The sequence below is a fragment of the Vanellus vanellus genome (genome assembly GCF_965231255.1).
Source record: "Vanellus vanellus genome assembly, chromosome: Z".
NCBI classification, from domain to species: Eukaryota; Metazoa; Chordata; class Aves; order Charadriiformes; family Charadriidae; genus Vanellus; species Vanellus vanellus.
The window spans coordinates 46,392,878-46,410,673 of record NC_138908.1 but is presented as its reverse complement, the minus strand read 5'-3'; the positions used below and the strand labels follow the sequence as shown (position 1 = coordinate 46,410,673).

The 17,796-nt window shown below is 39.1% G+C and overlaps 1 protein-coding gene across 1 annotated transcript; it reads left to right on the top strand.

Moving 5' to 3' along the window:
* Positions 1-270: 270 nt before the first annotated feature.
* On the top strand, positions 271-15,677 carry PSAT1 (phosphoserine aminotransferase 1; the record flags this gene model as incomplete). The annotated part of the gene is made up of 9 exons (XM_082497286.1): positions 271-330; positions 2,740-2,800; positions 3,988-4,057; positions 5,137-5,342; positions 6,977-7,149; positions 8,216-8,385; positions 11,905-12,033; positions 14,604-14,741; positions 15,361-15,677. 9 exons carry the CDS (start codon positions 271-273, stop codon positions 15,464-15,466), a joined length of 1,113 nt encoding a protein of 370 aa, XP_082353412.1. The 3' UTR covers positions 15,467-15,677.
* Positions 15,678-17,796: the final 2,119 nt, after the last annotated feature.

Here is a 17,796-nt window from a genome sequence, read left to right as displayed (position 1 = left end):
CGCCCCTTGCCCTGCCCCGCCCCTCCCCGCCGCCGGCCTGATCACGCTGCCTCCGCGTGGCCGCGCTGCCAATAGGCTGTGCCCGGGAATGGGGAGGGGGGAGGCAATGGGCGGGGCGGGCCGGCTGCAGCCCCGCCCCTTGGGTGTGTGTGACAGGAGCCAATCGGCGGGCCGGCGGCGGGGGGTTTATATCGGCGGGGGCCGCCGGGGCCGCCGGTGGGCAGCGGCGGCAGCAGTAGCAGTAGCGGCAGCAGTAGCGGCGACGCCATCATGGAGTGCGGGCGGCAGGTGGCGAACTTCGGGGCCGGGCCGGCGAAGCTGCCGCGTTCCGTGAGTAGGGGCCCGGGGACCCTGTGTCGGCGCCGGCTGGGACGTTGCGGGGGGCGGGGGTGGGTGTCCTCGTCCTCGTTCTGACTGCGGCTGCCTGAGGGGGAGCCGTGCTGGCGGGGGCGGGCGGCTTCGCCTGCGCCGCTGAGGGGGTCTCTGGGCTGAGGCGACGGTGGATCCTCGCCGGGTGTCCCGGCGCCTTCTGCCTCCCAGCCCCGCTCCCCGGGGGGTTCCGCGGGCGCCGACTGCCAGGCGGGGGCTAGAGAAGCTCGAGTCTGTACTCATTAAAAATAATTGCCCGCGCAGCAGCGAAACCTCATTTCTTTTCCCCCTCCCCACCCAGTTACATGCCCTGGTAAGTTTTTGGTTGGGTTTCTTTTTTTTTTTTTTTGTTGTTGTTCTTGAAACGCAGCCTACTGTGGGTTTAGGATTGCTCTCCTTTTTTTGGGGTTTGTGGTGTGTGTGTTTGGTTTTTTTTTCTGGCTCTGATCATACGGCCGTTCATCAAGGACTGTGTCACTTTTGGGATGGAAAGTAAGTCCTCAGATGCACGAGGGTAGCTATGTTTGTTAACGCTCAGTGTTATTTGTCAGCTGCTAAATAACATGGTGATTCCCTGAGAAGCTTTTATTTAAAAAATGATAATGAGCGTAGGTTAGACTCAACCCTCTGGAAAATTGCATCAGCAGCCATAGATTATCCAGTTACATATGGAGAGGGGGTGGTTTCTGCCAAATTGTGTGCATCTGACTTTGAACTTAAGAGTTTTGTATTGTGGAAATTCTTTGTTCTTTTCTTAGTTTCCTTTGTAGTCTTCTTCATTATTTCATGTGTTACTTCTTTAACAATTTTTTTTAGGGAAACAAATTTGCTGTACAGCAGGTTTTGTTTTGTTTTTTTTTTTTTTCCTTCCCCTTCTCTCTTCTCATGGAAACATCCTTTGTGGATTATGTGCAAAGAAATTTGTTGTTCTGTCTTGAAGCTTTGGCTCCGAAAGGGGCTCTTATTAGAACTACTGCAGTATCCAACTTTCCAATAGAGAGTACTGAGAACTGGGTTTAGGTTTTGAGGAGACCATAGCTGAACTCCATGTTGTTAATCTGTTTTCCCTTCTTGAAAATGCAGTTCTCTTAAATGGACTACTATATCACCTCTGTTGCTTCACTTTGGTTGTGGGCTGATGCCATGTATGAAGCACTTGGATTCACTGAAGCAAGAACATGGACAGAGCTCTTCATGGCTATTATAAGGCATATCAAATTCCTATTGTAAGGCATGTGCAGATTGTCAGACAAAGAATGTTACTAACAGAATTGGATTTTATCAAGCAGTTTAACAAGCACTTTCTAATAGTCTGTGTGTTCCCTTTGACTTTTTTCCCCCCTCTTCTGGCATGAATAAGTTTGCACGTGAAACACGGTGGTTAAAACTTCACAATCTGTAACATAAGCAGCACAGTTGTTTCTGGTTAATCTCTTGTTGACCAGCTGTTACAGTTGACAGGCCTCGACAGATCAGATACGTGGTCTGCAAGGTAGATTTCTTGTTCCTGCAACTGTCCAGAGTCTGTGGTTTCTTGGCAGATCCTGGGGCGCATGCATACAGCATTTTTTTTGGTGGCTTTTCTGCTGGGGCTCCTTGTCCTCCTGCTTCCTTTAGGAGGAACTAAGAATGTTCTGGCTCTCACACATGAATTTACTGAGATTGGCTGCTGCAGATCTGATGGTTAGAACGTAATTCCACTTTGTTGATATGCAAGAGCTATGGGAGAAGATGCAAAAATGGACAGCCAAAGCAGCAGATTACCTGGCTAGGAGTGACCTGTGTTTTTTGGATGTCTCAAAATTTTGCTTCATTTCTTAACATTCAATAACATAGAGAAGGCTTATCTTCAAAAAGTGTGGACTTCATTCTCTGAAATCAGACCATGTCCTGTTGGGTCAGTTTGAGGTATCCAGTTCCCCAGGCCAATTTTTTTCTTTAGGTGTTCCTCAATACCTTGGTTGTCCTGTTGCACAAGTCAAGTGAAAGAACACAGGGTGGAGAGGTGGGGGTGAGGATTCAAGATGCGTCATTAGAGACAGTACACATGCAAACATTAAGCTTTCTGTAAAAAGTTGGGAGTTCCATCCCACTCCTATAAATCAATCTGAAATCTCAAATGTAGCTGTTGAAATAATAACTTAAAACATGGTCTCCACAACAAGCATATGATTTCATTACACCATCTTATGAAAAGCCTTCAGCTACTAGATACAACGAATTTGTATTGGTGACTACAGTTCTGTTAATACCACTTGACAAGTGTCAGGTTATTGCAAGATGAAGCAGCTGGCATATGCATGATGCATCGGTGACTCCAGATAGTGGAAAATTCCTGTAATTTATTTGTGGATTTCTTTCTTTTGTTAGGTATTATTAGAAGCACAGAAAGAATTGGTGGACTACAAGGGACTTGGTATAAGTGTTCTTGGTAAGACTTTAAAAATTCTATATTTTTCAGAATGTAGATGTTTAACCAAACTGTTTAATAAGAATTTCTGATCTTGGAATTTCAACTCCTTTTTTTTTTTTTTTTTTTTTTTTTTCTAATACCTTATTCTGGTAACACGTATGTCCAGAGAATACTTTTTCACATACTGCTTTTCTCCTATTCATCAGGAGACCACAAAATGATACATAGCCAGATGTTTAGTGATCCAAAAGAAAGGACTAGAGACAAAAAAGATAACTGATCGTATATAAAACATTAGTACTTTTGGATATGCAGGGATGTGTATGTATGTATATAGGCATAATATAAAAAAAAGATTTTATATCTATAAAATCTATGTACATACATAGATATACACATACTATACATGTGTGTATATATGTATACAGATACCATATATAGTATCTTACATACTATGCGGCAAAATGGTTCAGATGTATTTGATGTATAGCATCCTTCCCATTAGGAAGGCAATGATGTCTGACATAAGGAGAAAGTGTCTTCTGTGCCACATGGGTAGCTGACTGGCTTTTCAGCCCCAGTTGCACAAAAATTTTATGCAAGATGATGGCCAGCATTTTACTAGTCATGTGAAATTGTTTGATTGCTGAAAGTGCAGCAGTCTCTGCAGGACTGGGATTCATGTTTAAATTGTAGACTCTTGCAGGTGGAAGAAAGAATATGGATTTAATAAAGGAATTAGTATTAAGTGTCCTTAATGTTTAGTTAGGATTACTGCATGAAGAAGCCTTGTTAAAAGAACAGAACAAACCCCTGTACCTTACTCTATACTTGCGACACCATTAGTAGCAGAGAACATTCTTAGAGTGAGGAAAACTTACACCTTTCTGGGGAGTATTTTTTTTTTCATGCAGATGTAGTTGTTCCTGGGTGTAGTAAGGTCATGTGGATGCCAAATGTGAATGGTCTGAATTTTCCTGGATCTAGACAAGGCTGGAGGTATAAGTCTTCTGTGGATATTTAGGCTATTAGGATTGTGGATATAAAACGGAAAACCAAACCAAACCAAATTAGAACTGGGAATGGCAGCCTTCAGACATTTTGGGTCTGTAGTGTAAAAGGTTTAAAGCTTAACACAGTTTTTAAATCGCATTCATATATTACCATTTTGTTTCATGTTATTTCTTCTTTCCTTTCCACCAAAGAAATGAGCCATCGGACCTCAGATTTCACAAAGATTTTAAATACAGCTGAAAATCTTTTGCGTGAATTGCTGTAAGTGAATTACTTTCCGCCTATTTTTGGTTTATACTTGTGCTAGTTGCATGAAGAATGACTAATGTGGAGACCTTTCCTTGAAAGCACCTGTTTGTGTGGTGGTTCTTTTGTTTAGATACTGTGTCTGATAGAGTAATAATCTTGGAGAGGACATTCGTGTTCTGTTTGCTGATTTATTTGAATGTGAAAAAAGGCTTTTATGAGGTTAAGATGCTTTTTATGTGTCTACTATACACTGACTAGTTGACTTTCTTCTGAAATTTTAATTTTTGTCACCTTCATAGAATTCATGAAGGGCAGCAAGTGGAAACAATAAAAATCAATTCTCTAGTGCTATAAAGGTGATCTGTACGTTACTCATCAGTTTGATTTTACTAACATAAACATTATGGATGTGTTAGAATCGCTGATCAAGAGCCCTTTTCCTAATCAGTGTGACAGATTTTTAAATGTTTGAAATAAACGTATTGTGTATTAGAATTAGTGTTGTTAATAGTGATGGTTATTTCATATCAAAGCTGACTGTCACAGACAGAATTATTGAGAGAGGAGTTTTAATGAATTATTTGAACAAGTAATTTTTGTGACTGAACAACTCCTTATGGCACTTGGTCTGCAAGTACAACTTACTGTACGGTTGCACTTCCAAGTTGAAGGGTTTCAATGCTGAATTCTGCTGTGAGCACTTTGGTGTGAAGTTCTTAGGCTGAGAGAAAAATGATGAAGCTGGCAATAGATAAAATTGCAAGTAAGCATTAATTCTGCTGGAATATCTTTCAAGTCTGTGTGTACTATGACAGTACAGCTACTCAGAAGTGAATCTGTTTAATGCTGCCCAACGGGGTAAAAGCTTGTATTCAGCAAATTTTTATCTGTAAAGTGTATAGCTATACTCTTAATACTTGAGTTGTTACTCAAAACTGGTGCTGAAGTGAATTAATGGGATTTGGTCTAACGTCTTGGTGAAGAGTGTTCTAAAATGACAGTGTTCTTGGTTGCTGTTAAATGCATAGTATCAGGTAGTATGCCTTCTCTGTCTTCTGGGAATAATATAAATGATTATTTCTTGCATACAGAAATATACCAGAAAACTACAAAGTTATTTTCCTCCAAGGAGGTGGATCTGGTCAGTTCAGTGCAGTCCCACTTAATCTTATCGGTTTAAAGGAGGGAAGACATGCAGATTATGTGGTTACTGGAGCTTGGTCAGCAAAAGCAGCTAAAGAAGCAGAGAAGTATGCCAAAGTGAATATCGTTCATCCAAAACTAGGAGCCTATACAAGTAAGTTGATGATTACATCCACCCATGTGAATGCTTAGCTTTTAGAATCACTCTGAAAATTGGTCCAACTCAGCTATTTGATTATTCAATATTAACTAGTTACAGAGTTGACTGCCCAGCACTCAAAAGATTGCCTGTCGCGTCTCTCCATGTTCATTACTGGGAGATCTGTTAGATGGCTTAACAGTCTCCGCCAGAAAAGAGTAGTGAAACTAGACTGAGCAGATCCCAGAAGTGGCAAGAAGCAAATGTGTATTGGTAGGGAAATAGTCTGGGCTGTCTGATTTTTTTTATTTTTGTTTTCTCCTTTTTTTATTTATTTAGCTGAGTTCTTAAGGTATTTGCAGGTGTATTCCCAGGTATTCCAGTTTCAGGTACACTCAATAATGAGATTGCTCTGAAATTTAGAAACATGCCTGGGTTCTTAACCTTATTGGCCCAGGAGGTGGGAGACCTGTACTCTGTTACCTTCTTTCAGGGGTTCCCAAATACTTACCTTCCCCACCCATGTGTCGTAACAGGCAGTTGGCTCTGGAATAGAAGAGGTGTTTTCAGCTCCTCCTCTTGAAGCTTGTTACTGGACATGACATAATCTGAATGACCACGGTATAGAAGGAAGAAGGCGGTTAACTAATTGAGGCATTGTGAATTTTTATGAGAGCGCCTGTTTCAAGAACCTTTGAAGTGTATAATTTGTCACTGGATATACATAAATAATTCTTGGAGCAGGGACACACAGGTTCTGATTTCTACTCCTGCTAGTCATGCTTACTTTCCTTCCCTCTGGTCCAAATGATAGGATTTGAACTGGGAAGAGTGACAACAGTGAAGACAGAGTATCCCCATATGAGTTTAACTGGTAATTAGGACGCTAACTTGGAAGATAAGTTTATATCCTCTGAGACATAGCAAGGAATTGAACCTACAACTTCCCTGTTTAGGGGAGTGTATTCACCATTTGGCAGCTGTAGGTAAGGGGAGAGGCAGTAAATAATGATGGAGGCAATAGCAGCACTTCTTCTCTCATGTTTTGGAGGAGAGAAGAAAGAAAGAGCAGCCCTTTGTTCTGCGCAAAACCTGTTCTGTGCTGTTAGGGCATGCCTGTATGTTGCCTGTTGACAGAGGAAATCTTAGTATTGTAAATCAGTTGCAAAGCTTAAATGGGAGGTAGGTAGGTAATCTTGTGTTCAGCTTGGACAAGGCTGAAACGCTTCTGGGGATGCACAGAAACACAGCTTTAGAGAACTTTGCCAGTGAAAATTTGGATGCTTCAGTGGTTCCAAAGGCGTCAGGAAGATTCTTGGACCCAGTGCCTGAATTCCTCTGAAATGCTGTTTTGGACCCCCAGGGCAGTAGTTTGTAGTCTGGGATTGCAAACATGATGAAAATCCCTTGAGGAATGAGGGCTGAAAACCAGAAAGGTGTTTGCTAGCTTAATGATGGCTCACCACAAAATTTTGGGAATCCACTGGTGTATTTCCTTTACAGATATCTTCCTGGTAACAAGATAATTAATACTTTATACTGCAAAATTGTTCTGGTTTTGCACTGAAGTCCCATGTTCAAGTAAAATTGCATGCCAGGAAAATTACTTGTCTCTAGTGACCTTTGGTTTTCTTTTCTGTCTGTCTCAGACATTCCCGACCCAAGCACTTGGAATCTTAATCCAGATGCATCTTATGTCTATTACTGTGCTAATGAGACTGTTCATGGTGTGGAGTTTGACTTTGTACCTGATGTCAAAGGAGCAGTCTTGGTTTGTGATATGTCTTCGAACTTCCTGTCCAGACCTGTGGATGTTTCTAAGGTACAGTATTCTACACAGTGGCTGCACAAAGCATTTTCAAAATTGAATGCATATAATTAGGCACTTTGAAATGTCTTGGTGGCCACAGATGCTAAGCAGTGAAATTAAGGAAATCATATTTTCTTAATCGGATATCTGATGGTGAGGACAAGTGTTGAAATTTAGACACTGAAATTTCAAACTTTATCTGTTGTCTTTTTTTCAGTAAAAACATTGAACTATGTTGAAATTGTTCATGTTAATAGCTGTCCAAGATTATTTATCTACTGTGTGGTCTTCACGGATGCTGTAGCAGAAAACGATGTCTTCTGAATCATATTTAATCTGTAGATAATATATATGGCTATAGCAGAGTACTGTGAATCAGAATTTTTGACCCTGTCTCTTATGTGGAAAATCTGTAACTCCTTCTAAGCTGCTAAAGCTTCCTGTGCCTCACGATTACTGTGCCTGTTTCATAGATAATACAGAGGCAGAACATAGTACTTGCTTATGTTTGTAAAGTGTGTTATGAGTGGGAAATGTTACTGACTAGTGAAGTAGTGTGTTGGACCTTTCTTATCTGTGTGTAGCAAAAAGAAGGGGCAATTGTTAGTGCATTCATCTTCACCTTCCTTGATCTGCCTTTTTGAACAGGTGGATTATGTGATGCCTGTTTTGAAATATCAGATTGGTTGAAAATACTGTGATCTATGTTTGAATTTATTTTTAGTAAATTTGCTTGGAGTAGTGTGCAACGGGGACATGCTGCCTTGAGAATTATTTGTGGATACTAAATACATATTTAGCAAATCATGGGGAAATTCATTATGATGATCTTCCTCAGTTGAATAAAGCTAATGGTTCTCATAATAGACGTACATGGGATAACAATAGTAGCTGTAAGTACACTTTGAAGTCAGAACTTCTGACTCTTTGGCCTACAACTTGCTCATTTTCAACACATTCTCCAAGCTGTTCATCTGAGTTGTATGCCTGTTGTATAATGATATTGGTATATGACTCGGTTATAAGATATACTAGTGAATGCCTGTAGCAAGTCCTTCTTTTCTTTTTTCTGTTAAAGTTTGGTGTGATTTTTGCTGGTGCTCAGAAGAATGTTGGCTGTGCTGGAGTTACTGTTGTAATAGTACGTGAGGACTTGCTGGGATTTGCACTGAAAGAATGCCCTGTAGTACTGGATTACAAAACACAAGCAATGAATGGCTCTTTGTATAACACTCCACCATGCTACAGGTAACTATAGCTGCTATTTAATATCTCTTATTTGGAAAGCTACTGCACTGCCATCTGCTGCTTTTATCGAGAAAAATTTCAGAAGTTGAGTATTTGTCTTCAAGTCACTGATACATTGGAGCGTTTCACACGATTCCTGTGAAAACATGCGAAGTGTCCAGCCACATGACTGTAGTAGGCTTTGATGTTGCCTAGTGGGATTCAGTCATAAAGGACATAGTGGTTTTAGAAGTAAATCTTGCATGTCATGATTCCATTGTGGAAGCTTCAGGATCCAATTCTTATTTACATAAGCACAACTCTAATCAATTCAGTGGGGGTGCTTCTATCATTGTAAGTAGGCAATTTGGCGCTTAGTCTTGCTTCTTGAACACTCAGTACAGGTTTGATTCCATTTCTTCCTGAGGTTGTTCTCAACAGTTGAACCTCCAGATCCCTATCCCTGTAAAAGAATCATTATTTTTTTAAAGGTATTTTAGTCATTGCTTTGCTAGCAATGATTATGAAGCTAGACCAATTTTATTTTTGGACATCAAGTCAAAGGCTGATGTGGTACTTAAAGAAACATGGAAAGTTCTGCTAGAGAATAAAGTAATCAATATCATAAAATTGGCGTGTACCTGGTGATTTTGTGCATGCAAGAAGCAGAACAGGCTACAGCTTGCTCTTTTAAAATTACTGTTTCCTAGCTTCTGATAGCCAGTGAAATGATGCTTTGCTACTGGAATGTTGAGCCAGTGGTATTTACCTGTTCTTAATCTGGTGCATTTTTATACCAGTGTCCACTAACACGATTATTTTTAAAAGAAAATCTTCAAACCAGGTTTTCTTTTTTCCCCAGAAGTTTTTTAAATTACTTTGAAAATAATGATTTCTACTTTTAAAGGTAAGATTTCCTTGTAATTCAGATAATTTGGTAGTGCAATCTTATATTGTTGATGTTTAATCTTGGCTCTTGCAGCTTTTTCGTACATGCCAGAATTAGCAAACTTAAGCTGCCTAATGATGTCCAACAGATGTCAAATGCACTGTATAAGCATAAAGGACAATGATTCTTGTGTGTAAAGCCAACCTTAATGCCATCTCTTACTCAAATTCAGTAGTATTTTAAGTGATGCCGATTGTATCTTTGAATCTGCTGATTCTCCCTATGGGGTATACTATTGCAATGACACAGAGGCAGTTACCTTAATTTATCAAAAGAACAGCAAATCTTGTGAGCTTATGTTTATTAGAGACTTTACAATGCACGACTAGTTTTCCCAAGGAGTATGCATACTGTAGAGTGCGTAGTGCTGTAATGATTTAGTCTCGCTGTCAGCCCATCTGCCCTATCAGCTGAGTACCCGCTATATCCTTAGGAGAGGTGTCTAAGACAAGAATTAATCTTACAATGTCTTCTTTCTAAATGTAGCTTTGTAACATGGGCAGTATGTGTGTCTTTTTGTCCCCAGTGATTGATAAAGCCTCTATTTCATGATCAATTATTTTCCTGACTACCAAGTCACACATTCTGTTTTGGACACTGTGTACTTGTACATGCCAGGTTTTAAATCCAGCCATTCATGTTTTCCAGGTACAACGCTATTTCCATTTGAAAAAAACAAAGTTCTACTTAATCTCAGCACTGGCACTGAACACACTGTTGCCTCTCTGGTTTGAAAAACAAAACAAATTAAATCATGCAGCTTTATTTTAGACCTTGCAAAAAACTTCTGAAAAGAAAGCGCTTCTTTAGCTGTAATTCAGTATCTGTTAGTAACATTAAGAGGGTAGTGGAAGATCAGCAGAGAAGAAAATAAAGTTCAACTGACCGTCTTTCTCCCTTCTGATCGCTGTCTTGCCAGATTTCACTTCATGCTACAGACCCACATTGGAGTATGCTTCAGAATCCAGAATGTAACACAAACTGAAATGTTGGCAGGGTGCACATCTGTTTGGCTTGGCTCTAAATGCCTGTTCCAGTTTTTGTAAGGAACTGGCAAAGCTTCTTAGTTCTTTTTTTCTCTACTCTTTTACTTACCCTCTCTAATGGTTTGCTGGCAAACAGGCAGGAAATATTAACTGAATTTGCAAAAGCTACTTCAGCAGGATGTTAAATTAAATTAAGGTGATGCTAATGGCTTTAACCTCTTGGCGCTACAGAGCTTGACTTTTTGACCCTAATCTGCTTTGCTAAAATTAACAATGAATTAGCTATAAAAGTCTCATTTCCACCTCCAAGAGTTTATTTTTTTTTTTTTTATTTTGCACTTAAAATTGCTCCAGAAACGTTATTTTAACTGACATGAAAGAAGGATAAAAGACTTCAGCTGGCTGGGTTTTGTGGATGACACTAAGGTTGGCGTCTTTAAACCTTACTTGTCCTCACTTCCTTGAGTGAAACTTCTTGGACAACAGATGAATGTGACCCTGCTTATTTGGCGAGGGCCTAGGCTGTACTTCACTTACGTCCTTACACTGGGGTAGTTGACAGCGTGCTGTCATAAATGTGGCAGTCTGTAACCTCAGTTATTCTGCAGCCTTTCTGCAGTGTTCAAAGATTTGGTGCTAGCATCTCCTGAGAAATTAAAAGTAGCAAAGTTTAAAACAGCCTCCTGCTAGATTTGTGTTAGGGGAACTTGTAGGATAATATTCCCTGCGCATTCCCTTGGAATCTGTAATGAAGGGATTAATAAAAGCTAACTTCTTGGAAATACGCCATAAAAACTTGTGGACAGTTTATTATGTAAAGTGTTGCAGTCGTGGGAAATGCCTGAACTTGAACAAGCTAGGTTTTGTAGCAAAAGCACAAAGGCAAAAGGCCTGGGGGATTTTTTATGTTGCACTTGGTAACGAGCATTGAAATACTTGGTTCCAAGCCATGTGATGGCAGCAGGCTTCCAGGTCTCTACTTAGAACTTGAATGCTAATGAATAATTAAGTGTAATACATCATTATTTGTTTCGCCCAACTTCACTGTTCATGTGGGAAAAAAGTCATCTCAGACAGAAATGGGATTATAGTTTTTACTTAACAGTTGTGAAAATGGGATTAGATTTCTGGCATTATTAATGTACATACATTTGAGATTGACCCCTGCATCTTTGCTAGAGCAGCTGCCCAGGGTGGGTGTTAATAACTTTGGTGCTAATTCTGGCTCTTTCTAGGACTTGACAGGGAGTTTTAGGGTCAATGGACTGGTGGCCTGTGCAGCATGTCTGGGGGGCATCCTTGGGAGCCCTGCAGGGCTGCAGGAAACCTGCAGGACTTGTCCTTCTGTGGTACAAAGGATTAAGTTTGGTCCAACAGATTTGTGTAGCATTTGAACTTCAGGATGCTTCATCTGTGTCCAAAAAAAATTACCTAGTTAGAATTATCATAATTTCTGAAATAGTCCAGATTCTGAGTTGTTAACCTTAAGCACTCTATACCCAAACATAAGATTTTGTTGCTGAAATGTTTTGTAACCTATTAAACAGGACTGTTATTTTTTTCCATTTTATTAATCTGACTGAAAATTGTTCTTTCCTCTTGCAGTATTTATATCATGGGATTGGTACTGGAATGGATAAAGAACAATGGCGGAGCTGCAGCTATGGATAAACTTAGTTTAATCAAATCACGAATGATTTATGATATCATAGACAAATCTAATGGATTCTATGTGTAAGTTGCTATGCTTTTCCCTTGGTTTCAGTATTTGTTGCAGAGCTGAACATATTCATAACTTTTAAGAGTCTGATTGCAGCATATTTTTAAAGTTACCTTTTCAGTATATAGAAATTCTGAGGAATCCTACAGAAATTATTTGTACAAATCATTCACTTAATAGCTATCCGAAGATGAGTCTCATTCCAGTAGCAAGTTATTTCAAGTTATCCTGTACAGATCAGTTGTGAAGCATATTAATAATATATGTTCTAAACTTAATAAAATGCAGGAGCCTAGGGGAAGAGTATACAAAAAACAGATATGCAGATTCTGGTTTGTATGTTTACTGAATCTCTTGGGGAAGCACAGGCCAAAACAGAGAACATGGCTTGGAAGAAGTTGTAGAGACCACTTTTGCATCATATTCTTCCTACCATCTCTTTCAGTAATCAAAGACTCTGCTTCTTCTATCAAGCAGATAATTTTTATTAGCTAATTTTGCAAAGTTCAGAAACATTTCTTGAAATAGAAAGAGGAAGATCAGACCTAGATGTAGTTAAAATGTAATACATTTTCTTTACTTACAGTTTATTTTCTTCAGTAATTTTTAATAGTTTTTACAAAGTAGTTGTAATCTTCTGACATTTACATATTGTTGCAAGGCATTCTTGAGCTTGCAGGACCCAAAATATGTATAGCTAAAAGCTGATGCTGTAATTCACAATAATTCTAATACTCACCAAGCTCAAAACCTAGTAATTCACTGTGAAACTGCAAAATATTTTCTTTCACCTTTGGTATAAAATCAACAGTTTTGGGACCTAATTAACTTTCAAGTCAAAGATAGGATAGGGAAAATTAAATTTGGATTTTAAATTAAAGCTGGCTGCATCCTTAATTAGCAGGGATATAGTTTCATCATGATGTTTAATACATTCTGTTTATCCATTTAGTTAATGAGAACAGCTTTGCCTTTAGCATTGTCATGATCAGGTTTGTGATCCTACTCTACTGAAATCCTGAGGGTTTTTCATAAACCTCAGTAAGCAAATGAAGCCTTGAAAAAACATTTTGTGACAACTAGAAATCTCTTCCTGGCAAGCTGGTATGTGAGGCTGTGAGTGGGAAACGCAATGCAGATGGGATGGTAAATAGTCAATTGGGAAGGCAAAGCAAGCTTCACTAGCTGAGCTGCATGCATCTTACTAAGCAATACAGTTAAGACTGTGTTTGTTTTTTTTTAATTGTGTTTATGACTAAAAGGAAGACTTATCTGAAGCTGCCTTCCCAGCTTAAATGTGCCACCTAATCTGTGGCATGCTTCACTGGGTAAGCAGCGTAACAAGCCATTTAGCAAATGGGGACTTTCTTCCGCTAAGTGCTGTGTGCCATTTGCAGTTTGCTTCACAAAGTCTGTGCAGTAACTGAGGTATATTGGATTGCCTAGTAGTAACTGGATCTTCTAAAAACTATACCATAGCTACAGTTATTCAAATATGTGAATGCTTACAAGAAGAGTGTTTTCCTGCTTGCATCTGAAGCAGAAAATTTGCACAGGCAGATATTAAGGATTGATTTTTTTTTTTTTTTTTTTTTTGACATAATGGAGACATCTGTACAAAGGAACAAGGGAGGAACTAAAAAAGAAGTATATGCATTTTTTGTCAAATAGAATAATAATAGGTATGAAATTTACATGCAGTTTATGAGAACTTATTCCTAATGAATCCCTGCAAGAATCTACATCGCAGCCTTATGAAGCCTGCAGATTTATTCTTTCCTATCTCCTTTGTAACTAGAAGCACTAAAGAAGAATACTTAAATCTTTTTTTTTTTTTCCCTCCTGTTGTTACCTTCAAAAAAATAATGGAAGAGAAATCTTGCTTTAAATGTATCTTGAATTTTCTACTTAAAATTCCCTTTTATCTGAAGAGATTTGAGCTGTGATGCACCTCATATGTGTTGTGGCCATGTATGCAATGCAAGATTTGTTCTAGAGATATCTCTTATCTACTTGATGTTCATGATTCTGAATAATACTAATGTAGAAGGTGGACTGAAACCACTAACAGCAGTCTCTAATGTCCCTGGAAACTTGTTTATGCTATGTTCTTATTCTTCCTTTAGCTCTGTTTAGCTGGGTCAAGCTCAATTCTGGTAACACTTGTGACTAGCTGAGTAGAAATAAGTGTGTCGGTCTTTGAAGACAAAGAGATGAAACTGCTTGAGACTTAGGGAAATTTCCTGTAACTAACCTTGCTTACTCTGGGGAGTGTAACTGTGACTGTCATGAGTTGGGTGGTGGCTTTAACATGTCTTTTTTCAATTGATTTGCTTATAAGCCTCCTGTGTATTCCTCTGGGGCAATTTTGAGTATCTCAGGAAGGGTTAATAAGCCTTTAACTTACTGTTTCTGCTCTTACACTTGGTTAAAAAAGGAAGGTTGCTTTCTTTCTTTTTCAGTTATGGAGGAATGGCTTTGGTGCTAAACAGACACCGTTATTCACTTTCTGAAATTGTATATAGCTGGAAATGTATATTTATTACAAAATGGGTTAATCATTACATTCTGCAACTTTTTCTAGATGTCCAGTGGAGAAAAAGAACCGAAGCAGGATGAATGTCCCTTTCCGTATTGGCAGTATCAAGGGTGATGAAGCACTAGAAAAGAAATTTCTTGAGAAAGCTGTGGAACTTAACATGATATCTCTGAAAGGGCATCGGTAAGTATTAATCAGATGAATCCCTTTCCTGTGCAGAATAAACTGTTACTACAGTGATACAGCAGCAGGCGTTGTGCATTGGCTTACCAGCCTTTCTCACTGACAAGCTGTTCCTCATATTATTTTGGCATCACTTGGGAATAGCAGTTGAGAGATGGTAATCACAGACTGCTTGTGGCTCAACTACTGCTTAGCTGTGGTGGGGCTCAGAGCTTTCTTAATTCTGCTTTCTTCTGCAATTTGATAAATATGGCTCTGTGCAAATGCCAAAGAAGGTGACTCTTGAGATGAGATTGTGTCATTGTATAAAGCCTTTCATTACACGGCTTGTCTACCTGGTTGCAAGAGTTCTGTCCCACGTTCAGTGGTGTTTGTGGATTAAAAAAAAAGATAGCTTTTTGATGTCACAGGGCTACAGCATTGGAGCTGTAAATAACTAATAAATGCTGAGTTTCTCTAGATTGCAAGCTTCCCATGAAGAATTAAGTGTTGCTTCTCATTCCCACAAAATGTGAATTTTATCCCTTTGGAGTAGGGGTAGGTTTAAATGTCTGTGAATGTTATTAATGTCTTTTTTAGAATTTACAAAATCTTTCTATTTTTTCTCTCTTCAATTCAGATCTGTGGGAGGAATCCGTGCATCTTTATATAATGCGGTGACTGTAGAAGATGTGCAGAAGCTTGCAACATTCATGAGAAGCTTCATGCAGATGCATCAGTCATAAATACTCGTGGGCTGGAGCCATGCTGCACGTCTGTGAAACAAAAGCTAAAGGGTTTGAAAGTTACTGTGGTACTGCACAGCTGTAGCACACAAGTTATATTTTCTTTCTGTTCCTGTAGCTATTTTAATTAACTGTATGGCATTGAGGCCCAGTCTTGCAATGACTTGGCAGCCTTGGCCTCATTGAAGGTGAGGATCCCCAGACTGATCAAGATTGGTTCCAAAATTTGCAAACCACTATTCCTTAATGTGTAGCTAAAACATGAGTAGCATTGTAAGATGCTGTGGATCCGAGTCTGTTTCTTGCTTCTAGTCACAAATGACTTCTTCAGCAATGCCTTGTTTTCAGTAAACTTCAGGAAGGAACATGTCATAAGCTTTTTGTAATACTTTACACTTAGTCTGTGGCTGCACAGTGAAGCTAGAATTAATGTTGTGTTCTCTAAGGATAACTAGTTGGTTTATCAGATATATTCCAACAATATACCATCAGCAGTATTTAGGAGTTAATATCTGTGTTCCAAACTTCGGGACCTTGCATTCAGACTTCTGCTCCCATGCTTGAAGTGCTAACTAAGTGCCATGTAGCAATACCCATTGTGGATAAAGTCTCTGTAGGACTGGGCCTTTTTTCGTATTATCATTAAAGCTAAGATGCATGAGTCTGTAATTAAATAAATTGATAAGTTGTTTATTTGTCTAAGCATTTTGTATATTAAACTTCTCTAGGTTATTAATTTTATATTCTTATTTTGGAGTGCGCGTATTTGCTCCTACCAAAAACTTTTTTAATTTGTTAACCTTGTGCCAAACTGGATTGCTCTATTCTGCTCAATGGGTCTGTGACTTTCTTTGCACTGACTTCCTAGCCCAAAGCACAGCAGACTTTGGTGCTTTTTAAATGTTTTCCCTCTCTACTTGCTCCAGTATTTTTCTCTGCCTTTTCATTGCTTCAGTTCTGTAGCCTTTTGTCTGTGGGGCTTTGCCCAGCTGCAATAAATGCAAGTCTTGACTTCTCTGCTTTTCTTGACACAATATCACACTTTTGCTCCAACTTTTGCACTTGATCCTTCTGGCTTATTCCAGACTCTGGTACTCTGGGCTAGAGAAGGAACTGTGGTTATGCAAAGATCTTCTATTATAGTACCCTTGAGCTACTTTTTCAGCTTGTGAATTTACTGCCAATGACCATATAGTGACACTAGCCTCCTGTTTTAGCTTGTGTAGAAGCTATCTGCTGGTATCATAGTGTTTAGCATTACTGCAGCTGGTTTCAGACTGTAAACTGTTTCATACAGATGGGGATGTTTTTTGATTTTTATGTTGTACCAGTACAGTAGTAACAATTTAATAATGATAATGATGGACTGTCTGTTTCTTGGTGGAACCTCACAGCAAGTCAGTGGATTTGTGCTAGGGTGGAATTATGTTCCTTTCTTAAAAGTCATCATTTTATGACTATGTTTTGAGATTTTTGTCAACTTAGTGTAACTCAAAGTAATTAAACAAATCTGATAAAGAAAATAAAACTTAATCACAGCATGCTGTGAAGTACCAGTGTGTCTGAAGCTTTTGCTTTTGTCACTTTCAGAAGGATGAGAAGTCATGTGTAATGTGTGTTAGAATTTTAGATTCCAGTATCATACTTTTCCCTAAAAAGAAATCTGAGTTTGTGCATGTAGGGAGGGAGTTGTAAGATAAGCTCTTCTCTATGAATAGTGCTTTCAATTCCTCTTCTAGTAAGTTGTCTCTGTTACATCTCCTAGCTCTTGTGTTTGATTTCACAAAAGCAGTTGCCAGCATTCTCTTTAGTTTGTGGTATAAAAGTCCCTGGTCACCATCTTTTCCAGGCCTGGACTAAAAAGAGAAACCTGCCGAGGAGGTTGTGCACTCCCTCTATTCCTGCTCAGCACAGGGAGGAGTGCTTTATCCCAGGTGAGAAGAACTGGGAAGGTACCCTGTTCCAGGGGACAACTGTCAGTTGTCAATGGTAGGGTCTTTCCATGGCAGTTGTGGCACCAAAGAATTAAATAAGAACTAGAAGTCTAGATTGCCACATCCTTATTTAACTAGTCATTCTAGTGGAGATAAATTATTCATATGGACAGCAGTGTGGATAGTCCTGACCCTATGCCAGCTGACACTCTGTATTTTAATATTTTTTTTTTCCCTTTTCTGTTTGTTCCTGTTTTTCTTTTCAACTTGTAACTGGCTTAATATTTTTCAGATGTACCCAGGGATGTTTGGACGTAAAAAGTTTAATCCTGTTCTTGACTTCCAAGTAAATGTTTGGATGGAACAGGAATAAAGGACATCATACACTGATGGATT